The 22,657-nt window shown below is 47.5% G+C and overlaps 1 protein-coding gene across 1 annotated transcript in view; it reads right to left on the reverse strand.

Annotated features, from left to right (window-relative positions):
• The window catches only part of PRKCG (protein kinase C gamma), a 1,201,807-nt gene that overhangs the window by 569,157 nt on the left and 609,993 nt on the right, over positions 1–22,657 (reverse strand). Inside the window, exon 3 of the mRNA XM_078650936.1 lies at positions 10,349–10,431. Within this exon, the coding sequence (XP_078507062.1) occupies positions 10,349–10,431 (83 nt within the window). The remainder of the gene's footprint in view (positions 1–10,348; positions 10,432–22,657) is intronic.

Raw genomic sequence — 22,657 nt, forward strand, 5'->3', positions numbered from 1 at the left:
AAAAGGTGTGAGAGATGAGAAAGCACCTCACGGTAGTAACATCAAGGGGGGCTTGCTGGTTGGTACTCACTAGCACACCCACTTATCACCATTGGTTGCTTTCTTCCCATGAAGAAAAAGTGTGTGTTCCATCCTGAAATTCTCGAACAATGAAGGAAAAGAAGACAGTGAGAAAACAAATATAAATGCAATGTCAGTGCAAAGTATCACTAAAGTGCCCACTGGACCCTGCGAGAATAGAAATGCAATTCACAATGTTTATAAAGAGCCAACATGTTTTGTTGACAACGATTTGCTCAACTTTATCAGGGCTGCAAGGGTTACCAGTTCTCATTTCATACGAGATTCACATCAAACCGGATGGTTGCGAACATTCCTCATACCTGTAACCATCTCCTTACGGTACACATGTCAGCTGATCACGTGTCCACTGGGTGACTGCACACACTCACGTCACCGGTATCCGAGTCCTGCCAGCGTAATGAAGCTCCATCAACCGTAAGGAGATGGTTGCAGGTATGAGGAACGTTCGCAACCATCCGGTTTGATGTGAATCTTGTATGAAGTGAGAACTGGTAACCCTTGCATACCTGATGAAGTTGTACAAATCATTGGCATCGAAACATGTTGGTTCTTTATAATTAAACATGGTCTGATTTAAACCATTTTTTTAATTGAGAAAGCGTAAAGCACTGAATAAAAGTTATGTTGAGCCAGTAAGCTTTACCTCATTTTAAACGTTGGAAATTGCATCTCTATTCTCATAGGGTCCAGTGGGCACTTTAGTGATACTTTGCACTGACATTGCATTTACATTTGTTTTCTCACTGTCTTCTTTTTTTTCATTGTTCGAGAATTTCACGATGGAACACACACTTTTTCTTTATGGGGAGAAAGCAACCGATGATGAAAAGTGGGTGTGCTAATGAGTAGCAACTAGCAAGCCCCCCTTGGTGTTACGACAGTGAGGTGCTTTCTCTCCTCTCTCACACCTTTATTTTTCTTTTTTTTTCGTATGGGTGAGAGTTTTCCTATGTTGTGTTGATATTTTCTGGTTATAAATAGAACACCTTGACACTTGGATTGGCGATAGTGAGTCGCCCTTGTGAGGGAGTATTTGGAAGTCGTTAGAAACCCATACAGTGTCTTGAATTTAATGGAAGGTGTTCATATCAAGCTGATCAAGGACAGTACCAGTGCTTGTGGCTAATTAAGCGGGTGGTCAGCTTAGGTCTTATTATTGCTAGCTGCCTTTCTCCTCCATGCTACTAGGTAAATAATATTCAGGTCACCGATACCTCTCTGTGAAGGTGCACACACAGGAGGCTGCACCCTTCTCTTTGCCACGGGGTGAGGATATGGACCAAGGTGGGTATGTCGAAGGAAAACATGGGATACATAGGAAGAGAGGAACAAAGAGGAAATGGCAGCAAGGACAGGAAGAAGGGAGAAGGAAAGGAGAAATGAAGCATAGGAAAAAAGGGATGGGGATGGGAGTGAGAATAGAGGAAAACAGATGGAAGCAAGGAGATAATTAAAGGAGACAAAAGATTGGAGGTGGAACATATGGCATGAAAGAGAGTGACGACAGTCACTAGATTTGGTTAATCAAATCAAAGGGGGATAGAAAAAATGATATAGGAGCTGTTTGAGGAGATAGATTCAAAGAAAAGAGATTTAAAGAGAGGAAGGAGAGAGAATTGACAGGAAAATAAATGAGAAACAGTAGTCTTGTTCTTTCCATGCATAGCTCAAGTGATCGAATTGCTGATGTTTCAGAGTACTTACTATGGGAACCGCCTGTAACTAGGCATTCAAGGATGTGTGCTGTTGTGGATAAAAAGACTAAAACATGGCACCCCTCTCCACCCACTGCACTGAATGGTGGTGGCACAGGAGGTGGGTTTTGAATATCTTTCATCATGCTTTATAATAAGGAGTTTTAATATAACGCTCTGTTCAATGCTTATTCCCTTCTTAAGCACTGTACATGCAGCTGTTACTATTACCCAATTTATTTTTACTCAATGTATTGACCTTGGAAGGATAAAACCTAGAGTCAACATTGCCAGGATTCGTGCTCGTTACCTGCAGTTAACTGCATTTTTCAGTGGTGCGTGTACAACTCAGTGGGACATTCTAGGCATCCAACCACACCTAGAGCCTTTCCCCATCTCCCAATCCAAGATAGCTGTGTCTGGAGTTAAGGGTCCTTGAAAGAAGAGATGGCAATGTGCACCCCAGATAAGAGCTGACAGTCAGATAAGGACCTCTGTGGGTCAGGTACGGCTCTCTGTGGGTCAGGTACGGCTCTCTGTGGGTCAGGTACGGTTCTCTGTCGGTCAGGTACGGCTATCTGTTGGTCAGGTACGGCCCTCTGTGGGTCAGGTCAGGTACGGCTCTCTGAGTAAGGCCATCTGTGAGTCGGGTAAGGTTTTCTGTGGCTCAGGTAAGGCTCTCTGTGGGTGGGTAAGGCTCTCTGTGGGTGGGTAAGGCCCTCTGTGGCTCTCTGTGGGTCAGGTATGGCTCTCTGTGGGTCATGTACGGCTCTCTGTGGGTCAGGTGATGCTCTCTGTGGGTCAGGTACGGCTCTCTGTGCGTCAGGTCCGGCTCTCTGTGGGTCAGGTGATGCTCTCTGTGGGTCAGGTCCGGCTCTCTGTGGGTCAGGTGAGGCCCTCTGTGCGTCAGGTAGGGCTCTCTGTGGGTCAGGTACGGCCCTCTGTGGGTTAGGTACGGCTCTCTGTGAATCAGGTACGGCTCTCTGTGGGTCAGGTACGGTTCTCTGTGGGTCAGGTACGGCCCTCTTTGGGTCAGGTACGGCTCTCTGTGGGTAAGGTACGGCTCTCTGTGCGTCAGGCACGGCTCTCTGTGGGTCAGATACGGCTCTCTTTGGATCAGGTAAGGCCCTCTGTGGGTCAGGTACGGCTCTCTGTGGGTCAGGTAAGGCTCTCTTCGGGTCAGGTCAGGTATGGCTCTTTGTGGGTCAGGAACAGCTCTCTGTGGGGCAGGTACGGCTCTCTGTGGGTCAGGTATGGCTCTTCGTGGGTCAGGTAAGGCCATCTGTGGGTCAGATAAGGCTCTCTGTGGGTCAGGTAAGGCCCTTTGTGGATCAGGTCAGGTACTGCTCTCTGTGGATTGGGTAAGGCTCTCTGTGGGTCAGGTACGGCTCTCTGTGGGTCAGGTACGGCTCTCTGTGGGTCAGATACGGCTCTCTTTGGACCAGGTAAGGCCCTCTCTGGGTCAGGTACGGCTCTCTGTGGGTCAGGTAAGGCCCTTTGTGGATCAGGTCAGGTACTGCTCTCTGTGGATTGGGTAAGGCTCTCTGTGGGTCAGGTACGGCTCTCTGTGGGTCAGGTGAGGCTCTCTGTGGGTCAGGTACGGCTCTCTATGGGTGAGGTGAGGCTCTCTGTGGGTCAGGTACGGCTCTCTGTGGGTCAGGTACGGCTCTCTGTGGGTCAGGTATGGCTCTCCATGGGTGAGGTGAGGCTCTCTGTTGGTCAGGTACGGCTCTCTGTGGATTGGGTATGGCTCTCTGTGGGTCAGGTACGGCTCTCTGTGGGTCAGGTACGGCTCTCTGTGTGTCAGGTGAGGCTCTCTGTGGGTCAGGTACGGCTCTCTGTGGGTCAGGTATGGCTCTCTATGGGTGAGGTGAGGCTCTCTGTGGGTCAGGTACGGCTCTCTGTGGATTGGGTACGGCTCTCTGTGGGTCAGGTACGGCTCTCTGTGGATTGGGTACGGCTCTCTGTGGGTCAGGTGATGCTCTCTGTGGGTCAGGTACGGCTCTCTGTGGGTCAGGTACGGCTCTCTGTGGGTCAGGTACGGCTCTCTGTGGGTCAGGTGAGGCTCTCTGTGGGTCAGGTACGGCTCTCTGTGTGTCAGGTGAGGCTCTCTGTGGGTCTGGTCAGGTACGGCTCTCTGTGGGTCAGGTACGGCTCTCTGTGGGTCAGGTACGGCTCTCTGTGGGTCAGGTACGGCTCTCTGTGTGTCAGGTGAGGCTCTCTGTGGGTCTGGTCAGGTACGGCTCTCTGTGGGTCAGGTACGGCTCTCTGTGGATTGGGTACGGCTCTCTGTGGGTCAGGTACGGCTCTCTGTGGATTGGGTACGGCTCTCTGTGGGTCAGGTGATGCTCTCTGTGGGTCAGGTACGGCTCTCTGTGGGTCAGGTACGGCTCTCTGTGGGTCAGGTGAGGCTCTCTGTGGGTCAGGTACGGCTCTCTGTGGGTCAGGTACGGCTCTCTGTGGGTCAGGTACGGCTCTCTGTGTGTCAGGTGAGGCTCTCTGTGGGTCTGGTCAGGTACGGCTCTCTGTGGGTCAGGTACGGCTCTCTGTGTGTCAGGTGAGGCTCTCTGTGGGTCAGGTCAGGTACAGCTCTCTGTGGGTCAGGTACGGCTCTCTGTGTGTCAGGTGAGGCTCTCTGTGGGTCAGGTACGGCTCTCTGTGGGTCAGGTATGGCTCTCTATGGGTGAGGTGAGGCTCTCTGTGGGTCAGGTACGGCTCTCTGTGGATTGGGTACGGCTCTCTGTGGGTCAGGTACGGCTCTCTGTGGATTGGGTACGGCTCTCTGTGGGTCAGGTGATGCTCTCTGTGGGTCAGGTACGGCTCTCTGTGGGTCAGGTACGGCTCTCTGTGGGTCAGGTACGGCTCTCTGTGGGTCAGGTGAGGCTCTCTGTGGGTCAGGTACGGCTCTCTGTGTGTCAGGTGAGGCTCTCTGTGGGTCTGGTCAGGTACGGCTCTCTGTGGGTCAGGTACGGCTCTCTGTGGGTCAGGTACGGCTCTCTGTGGGTCAGGTACGGCTCTCTGTGTGTCAGGTGAGGCTCTCTGTGGGTCTGGTCAGGTACGGCTCTCTGTGGGTCAGGTACGGCTCTCTGTGGATTGGGTACGGCTCTCTGTGGGTCAGGTACGGCTCTCTGTGGATTGGGTACGGCTCTCTGTGGGTCAGGTGATGCTCTCTGTGGGTCAGGTACGGCTCTCTGTGGGTCAGGTACGGCTCTCTGTGGGTCAGGTGAGGCTCTCTGTGGGTCAGGTACGGCTCTCTGTGGGTCAGGTACGGCTCTCTGTGTGTCAGGTGAGGCTCTCTGTGGGTCTGGTCAGGTACGGCTCTCTGTGGGTCAGGTACGGCTCTCTGTGTGTCAGGTGAGGCTCTCTGTGGGTCAGGTCAGGTACAGCTCTCTGTGGGTCAGGTACAGCTCTCTGTGGGTAAGGTAAGGCTCTCTATGGGTGAGGTGAGGCCCTCTCTGGGTCAGATACGGCTCTCTGTAGGTCAGGTAAGGCCCTATGTGGGTCAGGTCAGGTACAGCTCTCTGTGGGTCAGGTACAGCTCTCTGTGAGTCAGGTAAGGCTCGCTGTGGGTCTGGTCAGGTACGGCTCTTTGTGGGTCAGGTAAGGCTCTCTGTTGGTCAGGTCAGGTACGTCTCTCTGTAGGTCAGGTACGGCTCTCTGTGGGTCAGATACGGCTCTCTTTGGATCAGGTAAGGCCCTCTCTGGGTCAGGTACGGCTCTCTGTAGGTCAGGTAAGGCCCTATGTGGGTCAGGTACAGCTCTCTGTGGGTCAGGTACAGCTCTCTGTGAGTTAGGTACAGCTCTCTGAGAGTCAGGTAAGGCTCTCTGTGGGTCTGGTCAGGTACGGCTCTTTTTGGGTCAGCTAAGGCTCTCTGTTGGTCAGGTCAGGTACGTCTCTCTGTAGGTCAGGTACGAGTCTCTGTGGGTCAAGTACGGCTCTCTGTGGGTCAGGTATGTCCCTCTGTGGATCAGGTACGACTCTCTGTGGGTCTGGTAAGGCCCTCTGTGGATCAGGTCAGGTACGGCTCTTTGTGGGTCAGGTATGGCTCTCTATGGGTGAGGTGAGGCCCTCTGTGGATCGGGTACGGCTCTCTGTGTGTCAGGTGAGGCTCTCTGTGGGTCAGGTGAGGCCATCTGTGGGTCAGGTACGGCTCTCTGTGGGTCCGGTATGGCTCTCTGTGGATCAGGTCAGATACGGCTCTCTGTGAGTAAGGTAAGACCCTCTGTGGGTCAGGTCAGGTACGGCCCTCTGTGGATCAGGTCAGGTACGGTAGGTGTAGGTTCAAAGACTGACTGGCTGCATTTCCTAGTGTGAGAAGAGCAACGGAAAGAGCAGTCAATCTGGAGACCTCGCACTATCAATCAAATGACCTAATTCGGAATACTACAGCAGTGCCACTGCAATTATGCTGCAGTGGAGGCCCAATTTATGCAACAATTATGTGGCAAGAAAATGCTAATCTAGCAATATAATTTGGCATATATTGAAGCAGTGTTACTTTACTATTTTGCCACTTTTACGCCTTAATACTGTATGGCCAAAGGTCTCACCTCGTTATTATAAAAAAAAGCCTGCCACTTGCAGCAATACACGCTGTGGCGTTTTAAGGAACTTATGATCCCTCTGAGTTAGAAATAAATTAATTGTGTTAAAAACTGCAAATTATGCAAAAGGTGATGAGGCAATATGTGGCAAGTACGACAAATCCATACTACTGTGGAAAACGACGCAGCCTGAGAATCTCAAAACAGCTTCATTTCAGTTTCACTGAGGAAGCACTTGGACATAAATGCAGCTGCACGTTTTAACACTGGAAGAATGCTGCGTGAACGAGCAGGCTCTGCTCTCTGAGATGCTGTAAGTGAGGAACAGTCGGAGACTTAGATTGCATGCACTGCATTGCTTTTGCATTGTAATGGTACTCCCTATTCACGATAAGGCATCGAAGCGCTTTCTGTGGATAGGTATCATGCTGCTCTGTAGGATTTTGACCACGAGCGAGCACTTACTGGGATCATGAGTATATACATAGACTCTGCTCCAACTGGATACACATACCACTTCAGGCACCTCCATGCCCAGTGCTGAAGGATAATTGCATTTCCTACTGCTTTGTTTGATGTTAGGAAAGAAAGAATCCTGTGGTGGGAGGAAAGTAAAGCAAAGTAGAGAACGAATGAGGATAGGAAACACTCAGACAGAGAACAGGGACGTAACAAAGGACGCCACATCCCCTGCATTGACGGGCTCTTGGTCCAGGGCAGTGCTCAATTTATACCGGTGGTTTCCGGTGCTCGGTACTTAATTGTCAGCACTGGCTCTAGTGACAGTCCACTACATGGTGGCGCTGTCTTTTTAATTTTGAGATGAGCATAACACCTTTGTTTATTAATTCAATATACAATGAAAATTAATAATACCAGCCTCTCGTGTCATTATAGCTTTGTGTGACCTGAAATAGGCTGTACTATCACGCTTGTAGAAGAGTGATGGTTAGGTGTTATGCTAGTACTGCCACTGGCGGCGCTAGCAGAGTACGGGTGGTTCAAGCTGCAGTGGCCTTCCGAGAAGGGCCTTGTCACTTAATTTTTCACATTTTAAGCACTGGTCCAGGGGATCCCTCAGACATCTATCTTCCTTACCCTGAGGTATGGGGTGAAGGGGGGACTTCAAGCTTCCTTATGCTTCGGTATAATTTATTTATTTATTTATTTATTTAAGAAGCTTGTAAAGCGCACGGCTACCCCCAGAAGGGGGTGTCCCGGCGCTAGAGATTACTGATCATTATAAGAACTATATTAAGCAGTAGTGAACAGCCAAGTCTTGAGTTTGCGACGGAACACTTGTTCCGACTCACAGAACCTTAGATCTGGAGGAAGAGTGTTCCAGAGCTTGGCAGCAACTACCCCAAACGTTCTTCCCCCACACCTGGAGCGGCGGAATCTTGGTACCACTAGGAGACGCAAGCTGTTGGATCTCAAAGATCTAGATGATAAAGATAGTTTGAGTCTTTTTCTCAAATAGACCGGGCCCAAGTCATTAATGGCACGAAAGGCAAGGGTCAAAACTTTGAACTGTATACGGCAGGAGATAGGTAGCCAGTGTAGTTCTTTCCGATACGCTGCTACAGAATGACGAAGAGGGATATTTCCGATTAGTCTAGCCGCTGCATTTTGAACTACTTGTAACCTTTCAATAAGGTACAAGGGGGCGCCGGCATATAGACTATTTGAATAGTCAAGGTGTGACGTAATCAGAGCATGGACAATAGTTTTACGTGAATCCAAAGGAAGGTACGGAAAGATCTTCTTGATCATGCGTAGTTTGCCAAAACAAGCAGATGTAACCTTATTGATCTGGGCCTTGTGAGACATGGCATTATCAAATTGAAAGCCCAGATTACGGGCCGACTGGACAGGGGTCGGGGGGGGGTTCAAAATAGTAGGCCACCAGAGAGTCGCAGAAAGAGTAGTTTTTTTATTAAAAAACAAGACCTCCGTTTTGTCCGTGTTCAAAACAGGTATAAGGGCCAGAAGAAGAAAAGTTAACTAATTAGAGGGAAAATTGATCTTTTCCAACAGAATGTGAGTACGGCCAGGCTGGTACTGTACATAAATTTCATTTCTGCCAATAGATTATCCAGTGGATTCCCCAGCTGTCTGCTGCCTGTAACCCCATGAGCATGATAAGCATAGAGAGGCTCTGCTTGGTGACCTGTTCTCCACTTCCTGCCCGCGGCACTGTACGCCACGCGGCAGCAGCTGAAACAGGCACATCAAGAGTTTCCACACCAGCAGCATACACTAAGCAGCTTTCAGTGTCAGCTGAGACAGGTGTGCAATGCAAATAACTTCTCACTCTGAATGCAGAGTAAGATATATAAATATATGTGTGTGTGTATATATGTATATATAGATGGGGACTGGAGAGGAGGAGTGGGAATAGGAGAGAGAAGGGAGAGGGAACAGGATCGATGAGACGGTGCAGGGCAGGGGCGAGGTGAGGAGGAGCAGGGGCAGAACTTCAGGAAGGATGCTTGGGATGTGACAACCCCAAATATATACTTCATGGCTTCGTAGTGAGGTCTGGGGAACATGAGTCGAGTCTGCTATCGCTGTGTCCATTTTTCTCGTGGTGAGGCAAGAATGAAAGACAAAACAGTGACCTTTTATGTAAACAAGAGAAAGAGAGATACATACCCAACTCGAGGCTGAAAAAATGAGAAACCAGATAACCTGGAATCAATACCAGTTTCCCTTGCTGGTGCTTGTCCAGCGTATGTGATCCTAGTCATATTCTTTATTTCACACAGCCTGCTTTTACTTTGGTGTCACATATGAGCACACTTTTAAATACACTGTATAAGAACATCTTACATTTGATAGACACTGAGAAAGAAAAAAACGTACCTGTACTCATGCACAAAAATCAAGATCTAAGTAGCACAGAAGAGCATTATACAAGAGAAATGAGAAGACGACTACATGGGCATGCCTTCCATACTCGGAGAGTATCTATGCTCTCCCCATCCCCCTCCCCACCCCACCAAGGTAGCAGGCCAAACTTAGCTAGCTAGGCTCAGCCAAGCTGATGAAACAAACCATAGCCGACAAACAGCGTCAAACTGCGTGAAATGTATGTAGCCATATATGAGCCACCACCCTCTGCCCATCAACAAGGCTTGTTTGATCCAGTCCGTTTTATGTGACTACAAAAATGGTGAGAAATGGATTTCTCTTTTTATTACTAAAGTTGGACACATAACATGCTTGAACTAAGGTCAGAAAATGTGTAGGCTGGTCTTTCGAAAATGTGTGTCAGGAGAAATATATAAATGTAATATTGCACACTTTTTTTTCAATTAAAACAATTATAGTATTATGAACCTAAATCGCGCAAATGTAACTACCCTCTGGATCCCTGACTCGAAGTTACTCTAACAGAGAGTTTTGCTCCAGAGTGTGCGGTCGCTAAGAGTGCTGTCCTCACTAGATAAGCAAAACGTCAGTGACTGGTCCTTCAAATAATTTAATGGGCCACCCTACTCCCTCCCCGTTATTAAACAATGCATTTTGTGTCTTTTTTGTTGCCTCTCAAATTGTTTGGGAATGGACACAGCTCTGTTTTTTTCTCCTGGGAGAGTAATAGCACATGTCATGATGTCACAAATGCTAAATTCCCCAGATCTGTAGCTTCCAAGTGCTGTTCATTCAATAAAATCTTTGGGGTCAGCCTTCGGGGCAAGCCTGTTTCAATTTGTACTTATTTAGGGCGACCAGAGTACAAATGGAATAGCCAAGATGGAAGGCTCTCACGTGAACAGGAGCAATCCGGCTGTGCAGGGTGATATACAAACAAATAAACAAACATGATGGAAATACCAAAAATCCCTTTATGAACAAGCATAAAGGGGCCGAGAACTAAGATATTGGTAGGTGAGTGGTATTCCAAGGATTTAACAATTTAATAACGCGTAGAAGCTTGGATTCGACCTTGACTGTCCTCCATAACTTATAATGCATCGATTGGTCACCTGTGCCAGAGCTCTGCATCACTTGGAGGTACTTACATCTGCCTGAGGGCCTTTCCCTGCTCCGGGACACTCAAATGTGACGAATTCATGGCACCGCTTGTGGACCACAAAGCTGCACACTAGAAAGAGAAGAGTCAGAATGTTAGACACCCATAAAATATGCAAGAAGGAAACGATGACCCAATTATCAACAGATCCGACATAAAAAATACATATGGCTTTAAGCCACGCAGAGGCTGCGACAGTCAAGAGCATGCCATCTCTACTTATGCATTTCCTCCCTGGTGGGGAAGTGGCTTGCAGAAAATCCATTTGGCGAGCAGGTAACCTGGTGTGACCTACATGCCATACATTACTCACAGCAGGCATGCAGGTAATGGGATTCAGGGGTAAATCTAACACTAAGAAGCAAAACATGCAAATGTCTTCATGTATAGCTCATGCGTGATTGATAAATCATGAAACGTCTAAGGTGAGCTGCATCCACGTAAATTACACATTGCATACATAAACTAGATTTCTTCTCGACACTTAATTGTAAGCTTATTGGTGCATCTATTGGGGACGTGAACGTTGTAGGTGTAAGAGAGCAGAAGGTCTAGAAAGGGGCGACATATTGCTGGTTTCATATGTTGTGTAGAGACAAGAAAGATTTGTTGGGAAGAAAACCAGGTGGAATGTGATATATTTCAACAATAAAACTAAGGGCCTGATTTAGACCGTGGAAGACGGGTTACTCCATCAAAACGGTGCCAGATATCCTGTACGCTGGAATATAAATACCATTATATCCGATGGGATTTATATTTCGGCGGGCGGGATAGCCGTCACTGTATTGTGACAGAGTAACCCGTCCACTAAGGCCCTCAGTCAGAAAATGTTGTAAATCTGCCAAATAGTTATAAATTATGACCACGCGTAGCATATGGTAAAAATATATAGAATATGCTGTTTTGGTAAGTCAGCCTTTGATTTGTCCCTTCTTCTAACTTTGAAAGAACTGTCTATTATTTTTTTGGAAATGTAACACTTTCTTCCCAGTCTTTAATGTGTTCCATTCCCTATCGCTGTTCCGGTATATTTTACATTATGTTCTTTACCAAATTCAGACCCTGACACCAAACCCCAGTGTGGCAAGTAGAAACAGTGGCAGTCTATTCTTAAGGATTTTTGGGGCTCTGGCAAGAACTTTGTTGCAACCTGGTGTTCATAAGTGTACTGCCCATTTCTGCATTTCTGCTAATTGAAGCCACTATGATGCCAACAAAAACTTTCAGAAATGTGCTTCACATAAAAACAGATAAAAGCATGCCTTTCCAGAGTCCCGAAAATCCTGAGTCGCAGAGCTAGGCAGAAAGGAGAGAGGCTGGATATGGAAATAGTCAGAGGCAGGGGCAGCTTCTCTGTTTGAGCAGAGGAGCGTTGCCCACTTAATTGCCCCAGAGACAAAACATAAAATGGTAATGAAGTCAATTCAATACCATTTTATTTTGCATCAAACCATCCTGAAGCAAGTGTCAGGACGGGGCGGGGGCTGTTGAGCGGCAGCTAAATGAGCTAATGCGCATTATAAACCTCTTTGAGAGACTACACAAGCTTCCAGTGTCCTTGGGAGCACCGAGAGAGGCTGCTCCTTCCAATCCTGTCACTGCTCACACGCAGTGCTAGGATTGGTTAAGCCCGGCTGAGCGTGATGTCAGGAGTAGAAGATGACCGGAGCTAGGAGGACGTGTCTCCTGAAAGCATGGTAAGTACCTTTTTGTTTATTTCTTTTATGGGTTTATTTTTATTTATGTATTTTATTTTTTGTATTAACCCATTTTCCCGTCTCTCCAATCGTCGTAGTTTCCAACCGCCACTGCTCAGAGGTGAGCTAGGTAAAAAGATTGTTCACTTTCCCAAGGGACCACTTGGAAAGTGGGAGTCGTGGGCAATTGCCTACTTTTGCCCATGCCTAAAACGTCTCACACGGTGGCTATATGTTGGGCAGACAAAAAAACACCTGATTTGCTGGTGCCTGTAAATTGCCATCGACCGAGGACCTCTTAGTACTAGGTGTTTTGTTTAGTGCTCCTGTACATTAATGTTGAACGGGCATATGTGAGAAACGTTCAGTCACAAAGTACACACCTTTCCCTATACAGCCCCACATTTTGAAAATTACTAACCCCAAAATTTGTATTGCCTGCAGCCTTTTCCTAGAAACCAAACACTCACTCTGTCAAGGCATTTACTAACCAATCCCTAAATCTCTCTTCCATATAATCTCTTTTCAGTTAAAATGCTGGCCTTTGTCATGGATACCTTTCCTGTTATAATAATGTTTACCTTTTTCAAACATGTACTCTCATAGTTTAGAAGTTGTTTCTAAAGTTTTAGTTCAAATACACAGAAGTAGCTATTTTCTAAAATTGAAAAAGGTGGCAATACACATACTCTCACTTGGGGTTAGGGATGATTAAAACAGGTGTTGAACTATAAATGTATATTTATCTATCTAAGATGGTAACACTGAAACTCCATTTAAAAATAGAACGAATTCAAGGAAATATATCTTTGGTGCACTACTGGCAGATTCAGAAGCCCGTCTCTCCATATGCAGGTGGTATTTAAATTACAGTGGAACATTTAAACATGCAAGAATAATTACAAATAAATAAGGCCTGATTTAGAAGTGGGCAGGAATGAAATAGCCTGTCCTGTTGGCCCACCTCTCACAACACTCATCTGATTAACACATTTGAATGTCTGCTTTCTCAATGGTGAGTCCTCTCGGCAGTGGGCTACCGTTTTGTATTCCTTGTTTCAAGAGAGCTCATATTTAGGGTAGACCCTCCTTCACTAAATCCAATATCATTCTTTTCTTGTCTGAAACCAGCATGCACAGCAAGAAAGTGCTCAAAAGACCTCCATATGCTGGAAGAAAATTCCAAGGGCGTGACATTGTTTAGTATTTTCTAATGAAGAGACTTGGAGGGGATGGCGTTATCACCTTACATCAGGTCGCCGGCTGACACAAATGTTTCCCGCTTGAGCGGCGCAGATCTGTGTCCGTTTTTTTTTTTTACTTCTTTTTTATTGTTTTTTTGACAAAACAATCAGGAACAACAAACCCCCTCAAAACAAAAAACATGTGGACAAGTTCACCTCCACCAATATACATTTTGCCTTGACAAAACCAGACAGGCCATTGCAGGCTACCATAACCCCCATACCTGTCAGATGAATTCCATGAGTAGGATCCTGGGTATATCCACATTCCAATAGATCTCGACCCTCCCCTGGCATTTTACCCCATGTCTTTCCTCAGTTACATCCACGCATCTCAGACTTTGTCGAATTTCCAGTGGCAATTCCTTGCCCAATAGATCTGCCGTTCAGCCCCCATGCACCAGTCCATTCCTTCCTCCCATTCCTGCCTAGTTGGCAGCATCCTAGCACCCCAATATTTGAGGAGGTGCCTACGGGCCACCATTGAGGCCAAATTACTAAAACGCTGTGCATATCTATCCAAACACTGTTCTCCCCAGATGCCCGGGGTAACCAATCAGGGCGTAAACTGTATCTCGTAGCCCAGTGTTTCTGAAATGTGCTCACCAATTTGCCCCATGGCCCCTCCCCCCCAGCATCTCGTACCCGCTCCCACCTCCCAGCAGACCGCCCTCCCCCGACCCCTACTTAAAGGCGCCTGCTGCGCGGTTGGCACACCAAAGACAAGCCCATCTGCACCCGTCTGTGACCCGATCATGACCAGAGCAAGGGACCCTGGCCCTCTGATCCCCCGCTGCTATGACCCCTGCACTCTCTGCGCACTCAACCCCAGACGCAACAACAACTTCCATCTCCCGAAGCCGAGCAACACCCTAGGCCCAATCTCCTGCCGACACTGCGGCCGCACCTTCAACCACCTCCGGACACCAGCAGCAGCTACCAGCACACACAAACCACTGAACTGCATCCTCCTCAACGTTTGCTCCCTGCACAGACACGGCATAGAAATCTGGGACCTCTTCAACACCAACACGCCCAACATCATCATCCTCACAAAGATCTGGACCAATGCCAGCTCTGTACCCGCCATCTCCAATGGATTTAAGATCCTGAGAAAAGACTGCCCTAACCACCAAGGAGGAGGCCTCGCCATTATCCACAAAAGCTCCCTCTGACTGACAACCATCAACTCGAATGATGCTTTGCCGCCCCCATGAAACACATTCACTTCCAGATCCAGCCCAACCCCAGAATGACGCACTGCTGAACACTTGCATAGAGACCGCCTGGAACCCACACTCTCTTCCCCGACGTCATCGTTGACCACATCTCATCCCACGCCCTCGCCTCACCGGACTACATACTTCTCAGTGATGTGAACTTCCGCCTGGACAACCACAGCAATCCCAACACCACCGCCCTCCTGGAGAACCTCACCAACCAACATAGGACTGAAGCAACTTGTCTCCAGCCCCACTCACACAGGACACACACTCCACCCCATCTCCGCCGGAGGAAACAACATTCCCTTCAGCCACACCACGGAACTGCTCTGGACCGACCACCACTGCATCCATTTCTCCTTTACGAAACCCACCGCACCCAAGCATATGCACCTCGCACGCAGAAGCTGGAACAAAGTCTCCGAAGAACACCTCACCTCCGCCCTCACTTGCACTCCACCCACTATTACGACAGACGTCAACACAGCGGCAAGCAACCTCCACCAATGGATCACCAACTGCACCAACACTCTTGCCCCCCTTCAGAACACCGTGAGACGACAAAACAAGAAAGCCTACTGGTTCACCACAGAACTCAGAGAATCCAAGCGCTTCTACCGACGACTGGAGAAGATATGGAGAAGAAGCAGAACCCCAGAAGCACCACCACCAACAAAACAGCCATCACAGCACACCACCAACTAAATAAAAACTTCATCCAAGACAGAATCCTCGACAACGTCCACAATTCCAAGGAACTCTTTACCATTATACTGAAATTCACCAAACCCAACAGCGTAACAACAGACGTCCCTCCCTCCCAAGACCTCTGCAAAAACTCAGCTCATTCTTTCACCTCAAGACCAAGACGCTCTACAACAACTTCGACGATCAAGACCATTGCACCCCCTCAACTCCCACCTGCGCACGCGCCCCACAGATTGAAGACTGCTGCTCTAGAACCATTTGTGCCTTTAACAGGTGCTGTGTCCCTTCGAGGGGTCTTCGGTCACCAGGAAGGTTGCCACACACTTCTCAGGTGTTTGGGTCCAGGCTGTCAGGGGCCCACGCCAGTCCTACAATAACTCGGTGCAGCCACGCCTGGTCTCCACAGCGGCCCCCACCCTTCTGGCACCATCTGGAACAGTCGGTCTGTGTCAAAGGAGACCTTCGGCTGTCGGGTTTGTTGCCCCTGTCTGCACGAGCTATAGTAATCGGCATACACGGCAGTTGGATGCTGGCCATCGCGCACCATGACTAATTTTCACATATTACATCGCATGGACTTGAGAAAGTGTTAAAGAACTTTGAAGTTGAAATTTATGATTTGCAATATCAGTAGTTCATATTGCTTTCTATAGATTAACGTGGCTCTTAGAGACAGGGTATTTTACATGGGAAATGCATTCTCCATCAAACGCATGCCCATTCCAAGATAGACCTTCCTGTGGATGTGCAGTGGATATAAAAGTGTTATTGTTTTTTCACACATACCTGTCTCTGATGTAGTTTGATAATAAGCCAGACAACCCATAAGAGGTCGAAACGTCGATATACATCTCCATTGGTTCTGTGATTATTTGTGGCCCTCATTGAACTATTCTGTATGCACATGCTTGTTTGACCTTGGAACCAAGGATGATTTATGGCTTTTGTATATATTTTTATGTTTATATGTTTATACACACACTTAAGCACTGCAATATCTGCACTTTGTATGAATCACACTATTATTCACATTTGTATTGTAGCAGAATACACAACAGCAACAGAAACCAAGCCAGTCGCTGTGTCTGTTTTATGCAACCCAAATGAGAACATTCTATTAGGCAGCCGAAATAATACATTCAGTGTGGTTTTCACCTGATTTCTACTAAGAGGATTCCATTTTGTTACAAACAGCCCCACTGTGGACTCTGGTCATATAAGGCATCTTGACCCTGGTCCCCGGGGGCATAGAGGCCTGTCCTTGTGACACTATTCATGTCCCATACGGGGCAGGTGCCTTCTTGAAAGGAGCCGTGGGCCACCGCGGCACCCAAAATCGCTCTATCTGGGCTCTCCTCCCGAGCCGGTCATGCCTTCAGCCGGTGCTGTGTCCCCTCCAGGTGTCTTCAGTCACCTACTAGGGTGCTTTTCACACTATAGGTGCAAGGATTAAGGCTGTCTGGAGGGTCGACGGCTTGGAGCTTCAAGAGTTTGCATCCGTCGCCATGAACATCTAGCTATGCTCCCTCTGTGTCCACTTCTTGAAATGTGGCACACTTCTTTGCCCGCTTCAATTCCAGTTCGAGGAGACACATTGGATACCAGTTACTGGCCATTTAGTGGCTCATCCAGCAATATATCTCTCCCTTCACCTGACCCATGTCGCCTTATAGTTAGCTCGAACATTTACTCTGCCTACATTGAATCATACATGGCTCCCTGTTTTCACAAATATCTCTAGTTCTGATGATGACTCAAAAAACATATATAGAGCCAAAGCACCGTCAACAAAAACACATGTCTATGCTGACTGTCTTAGTAACTATGTATTCTCGGTGCAATTAACAGTTGAATCACCACTGTTCCAATGCTTTTTTGTAATATACTCACTGTCTTTTGTTTTTCCATTCTTGCCCTTTGTGAACATATGAGCATGAGCACTTCCTGAAGCAGTAAACGTTTCATGCCATGCATAATCAATATACTACGATCGTTTGAGACCCTACCGGCTGAGTAGCGCGCTATACAAATGTCCATGATTGATTGATTGATTGATTGATCGTTTGTAGTGGTTTACATTGTTCTCTCCACCATATGGAACCTGTTTTTTCATGTGATATTATCACCCTAGCCATACGACTAAATGACCATCACGATATATTTTCTAATCAATTGTTTATGGAAAAGTATGAATTTTATTTCAGTGATAGTTGAAAATCACTACCCTTTGATCACACAATGTACTCGTAGATTCCTAAAATTCCTGATTGACTTGAATGTCGCCATCTGCTCCACAGTCTTTTCTTTGTTTCTACACTTTGTTGCCTATTGAAGTTGACTAGTGTGGAACTTCTCAGCTGCATCTTTTGAAAGGAAAGCATTCTAATGGAAGATTAATTAAGCCTACACTGAGGTGAGATAGTGCAAAAGACCAAAAGGCAGAGATATACTCTAGTTGGTAAACTACATTGTCAAGTAATATTAACTGGCTGAGAAACTAACAGTGCTTAGGAATGGACAGCCCCATATCAGGCATAAACTGGTAAACCTATCACGATAAATCTACTCGGTATTTGTGTGGTCTGCATGCACACATAGCCAGATCAGTAACAAACAACTGGAAAAATTGCAGTGAATGATGCCTCATTTGATTATTAAAACCGTACAGAGATGGCCACTAATGGAAAATTATTTGTTGTCTGGACGAAGTGCTAAATCCAGAGGACACTCCACATGGAGAATTCTCTCCACTAGTGCAATCTTGTCTGCAAAGAGAATTTCCTTTGGGAATGTGAACGTTTTCAACAACTACAAGTCTAAATGAAGCTCAGAGTTTGTGGTCTGGTTTTCCCTTCCCCCACCCAAGGTATCATTGATTGCATCACTTGGCACATTACTTTCTATGATGCAGGGTACAGGCCCTTACTAATTATGGTATAGCACCTCATCAACTACCCCTACTAACTGCCTAACAGTCTAGGGCAGTTCTCTTAGGTGACAACTGAAGCCTCTTGAGGAGAGGAAGGGACGACCACTTCCTGAAACAACATCAGGCTCTAGAATTGTTACAGGTAGTCAAGAGATGTGACAAAAAGTGTAGCACAATAGAAAGAAAAAACCGGATGAAGGAAATAAAAACTTTGACCAAACCAGGCCAATCAACATGACAAGCAGAGGAAGGACGCTTGAAGAAAAAAAGAGGATACAACAAGCAAACAAAAGGCAGACAAGCAAAATTGCCATGTGAGTTGGAACTCGTCGAATCTCCTTTTTATAGCCCAAAACAGGAATATAACAGGAAATGATGCGCTGCAATCTTACCCTGGGCATTTCAAAGATTAAATACTTGTAAGAGGAGAGGTTAACCAAAGAAGAAAAATCTGGCATGGACCACTACATTATTAAACCCAAATTTTCCATGCTTGCAGCTTTACAGAGACTCTGAAGATAACTTCATGGCGAAATGGTGGGCTGGTGGTTGGGATGCGGGGGAGCGGTTCCTCTGCTCCCTGCTCCCAGCAGACACTGGGACCGCATCAGAGACTCCCTCTGCAATCCCTGTGCTAGTCTCATTGCATGAAAGCAGTGCAGGGATTGGCCTGCTTGGGCTGTTTTAACGCTTACTCAGGTATACGGAGTCTGCGCTGTTCCTCCAACCTGGCTGTGCAATATCGCTGGGTTGGAGAAACCTAACTGCACCGGTCTGTTTGGACGGCCTAAGACGGCCAGACAAATATTCATGCTCACTTAGATGTGCAGTCCACTCCTCCCTCCGCCTGGCCCCTCCCTACCCACGCTGGCTCAGCCAGCAGGAGGAAACTAAAATGGCAATAAAATATCATTTTATGTTTCAGCTGCTGGCTCTGCCATTGCGGTGGAGCCACCATCAATATAATTGCTTGTTGTATGTGTGCTGTTTATTTTTAGAAGAGTGACATGGACTCCACTTATTCCCCTGAAAGGGATGAAGCAGGCCTGTTGTCCTCTAAGCATCTCTACTCTAATGTTGATGAGCCCACAGAAAGGATGGCTATATGCATAAATCTAGGCCAGGGGCACAACGTAAAATGAAGGAACCCCCTTGAAAATATGAAGAGGGGCCTCTTAGGTTCTCAAATTTATCAGATATTCATTGGACTTAAGAGGAGGGCTCCCTTGTATCGTAGGGGCCTGCCTCAAGCCCCTGACCTGGGCTCTAGAGGAATATAACTGACTTAACCCACCAAAAGGGGGACCATGCAACAGTTTTCATGTTTTATAAAAATTATGAGCGCTTGTATATCTACAGAAACATAAAAAATATGCTACTCGCACAAAAAATAAAGAAAAAAGAGGAACATTTCTTAGAATGTGTGGGGATTTCAGCATGCTTGTCAAGTTATCAGGTACTTTGTTCCGTGGCGGCTTCCATGCAAAGGCAGAGAGCATCGCCCCACGGCTTTTCAGCAGTGTAAAAAAGGAATAATAAAATGATAAAAGCATGGGCTGCTGAAGTCGTTTTGCAGGGCGGGGCGAGGTGGGACTCCTCTGCTCACAGAGCAGGGGGAGGAGTGGTGAGCACTTCGTAAGTGAACATGACTTTTTAGCCGGCCGTCTTCGGGCCGACCAAAGTGTCATGCGCACTTTGCATAACCTGCACCTCGGCTGTATTACAGCCTGGGTGGAGAACATACCCAGGCTCCCTGACTCCATCTGAGCTCTAAACCACGATCCTCAGACCAATCACAATGTTGCATTGTAGCAATGTGATTGGCTCAGGGGAGCCTGGGCGCTTTTTGCTTGGTTCCAGCCGGATGAGACCCCGAGAGACGACTAAGGTGGGACACAGGGAAAAGGTAAGTACATTTTTTATTTTCTCCCCCACCAATCGCCAGCACCCCGATCCATGCCAGGCACCACCTGGCTTAAACTTAACATTAAGTTTGTGCAAGCTTTCACTGCAGAGACTCCTCCATACTACTGGAGTGATCTGTTATTTTTCCCTTGTGGTGCATGTAGAGCTGTTAGGGCCCAGGAGCAGCACACTAGTCCTTGGTATGTGGTGTTGTTGAAGGCAAGGTGTTCATCTGTCCTCTCCCACTTCAGCTTGTCCACTCTCCCCAAGTCTCTCTCTTATCTCCAAGTTTCTCTGCTGTTGTCAGTGTACTCACTGGTCTACATTTCTCTGCTCTATCCCAGGATGCCCCCTCTCTCCAATTCTCCCAAATCTCCCATTCAGGCTGCCTCACTCCTCCCCAGTGGCTCCTCTTTCACCCAGTCTCTCTGCTCTCCTTGCCTACTTCTCTACTGTCCCCATCGGCTCTCACCTAATTTGTCTCTTCTTCCTCCCAGTTGCTCCTCTCCCTCTCAGTCTCTCCCTTTTCTCTCCCAGTCTATCTCTTCTAAATACCCACCTGCCTTTTCCTCCTGTTTCCTCACTCTCACCGTCTATCCTGCCTCTCCCCAATCTTTCTACTAATTCTCGACGCTCTCATGCCTCTCTGCTTCCTCAAGTAGCCTATCCACTCGCACACCTGCCATGCCAGCTGGGTACTCTCACCCCTTCCTCTTATATGTCTCTCTTCACTTCCTCACCAGCCTTTCCCGTTTCCCTGCTTACCCACTCTCTGTCCTGAGCTCCTCACTATCTCTCCCAGTACAGTGGCAGCCGGCACCGATCGGGGCCGAGGGGCGGTGGTGGGGGGTGGAAGGGTGGAGGTGAGATTGAATTAAAATAATAATTCAACCTACCTGCTTGCCGCATCCTCCTTGCTGCTCCTCCTGGTCGCCTCTCTCCTCCTCCCTCCGGCAGGAACAGGAAGCAGCCTGGAAGCACCCAGGCTCCTCTGAGCCAATCACAACGCTGCAATGCAGCATTGGGATTGGTCTGAGCGTGGTAGCTCGGCGCTCAGAAGAGGCATGGGGGCATGGGCATGTTCTCCACCCAGGCTATAATGGAGCCTGGGGGGAGAAGAGGGAAAGTGTGCATGACTGTTATGGTCGGGCTGAGAGGGCCAACCAAACAGTAATGCACATTTAGGAGTGGGAGCAAACCACTCTTCAGCTGCTCTGTCAGCCCCACCCGCCCTGCCTCATCTCACAAAGCTTAGCTGCCGTGCACTAAAAAGGAAAAAATTAAATTATAATATCTGAGTTATTATTATTTCTTATGCTGCTTAAAAAAAACTATTGGTCGACGCTCCTCCAGCTTAGAGGAGGAGCTGCCACTGGCCACCAGTGGTCTATTTTGTCTCCTTTCGGCCTTTACCTCAAACTTTCAACATCTCCCCTCTGCCAGCCTCAATGTCGCTGCTCTGCAGGTAGAAAACTTTGAAATCCCAGAGGGGCCGACCTGCTGTTGTGATGTGGTCAGGGGAAGTGTGGTTGCCATTCAGATAAATATATATCCCTGTTAAATAGCTGGGCTCACTCACTTCAGTTGGTGTATTACACCTCATCATCAGTGGTGTAGCATGGGGGACAGGGGGAGGCGATTCGCCCTAGGCTGCACCAGTTTGGGGGCGGTGGCCTCATCCCGCTCATACCTGCCATCTCTGGGGCGGCTTTCACCCCCCCGCTCTACATTGTGGTCGTCGCAGGGTAGCAACTGTCGCCAAATCTCACCAGCACCCTCCCCCCATCGCCCTGCCATGCTCTTCAATGGGGCCACCGCGAGGCAGAAAAAGCAGGGACCGTCACGGTCGGCCATAGGGTTAGCTACGCTGCTGGTATACAACCTTTACAACGCAACTTTTACAACGCACTACCATTACAACGAAACTTTTACAATGCATGCATCCATTACAACGCATGCATTTACAACACAGTCTTTACAACGCATGACACTACAACGCACACCACTACAACGCATACCATTACAACGCAGTCATTACAATGCATACCATTACAACGCATAGCATTACAGCACATTATACCCTTACACTATCCAACACTTACCCTACTGTTGCACCCCCTGGAGTTAGAATAGTACATTTTACCCCTACACTATCCAACACTTACCCTACGGTTGCACCCCCTGGAGTTAGAATAGTAATTTTTACCTCTACACTATCCAACACTTACCCTACTGTTGCACCCCCTGGAGTTAGAATAGTAATTTTTACCCCTACACTATCCAACACTTACCTTACATGCAATGCAATGTAATGCGTTGTAATGGTATGCATTGTAAATGTAGTATGCGTTGTAGTGGAATGCGTTGTAAAGGTAGTTTCAAAGAATTCGTTGTAATGGCATGCGTTGTAATGGTGTGCGTTGTAATGGATGTTGCGGTGTAAAAAATGCGTTGTAAAGGTAGGCATTGTAAAAGTATACGTTGTAACGTCATACATCCTACGCTGCTGCCAACCATTTTAAAATGTCACCATACTCCACTGATTTAGTTCAATTGAAGCAGCCTTGTTATGTTGCTTTGATCTGTAGC

Source organism: Lissotriton helveticus, chromosome 7 (genome assembly GCF_964261635.1).
Source record: "Lissotriton helveticus chromosome 7, aLisHel1.1, whole genome shotgun sequence".
Taxonomy (NCBI): domain Eukaryota; kingdom Metazoa; phylum Chordata; class Amphibia; order Caudata; family Salamandridae; genus Lissotriton; species Lissotriton helveticus.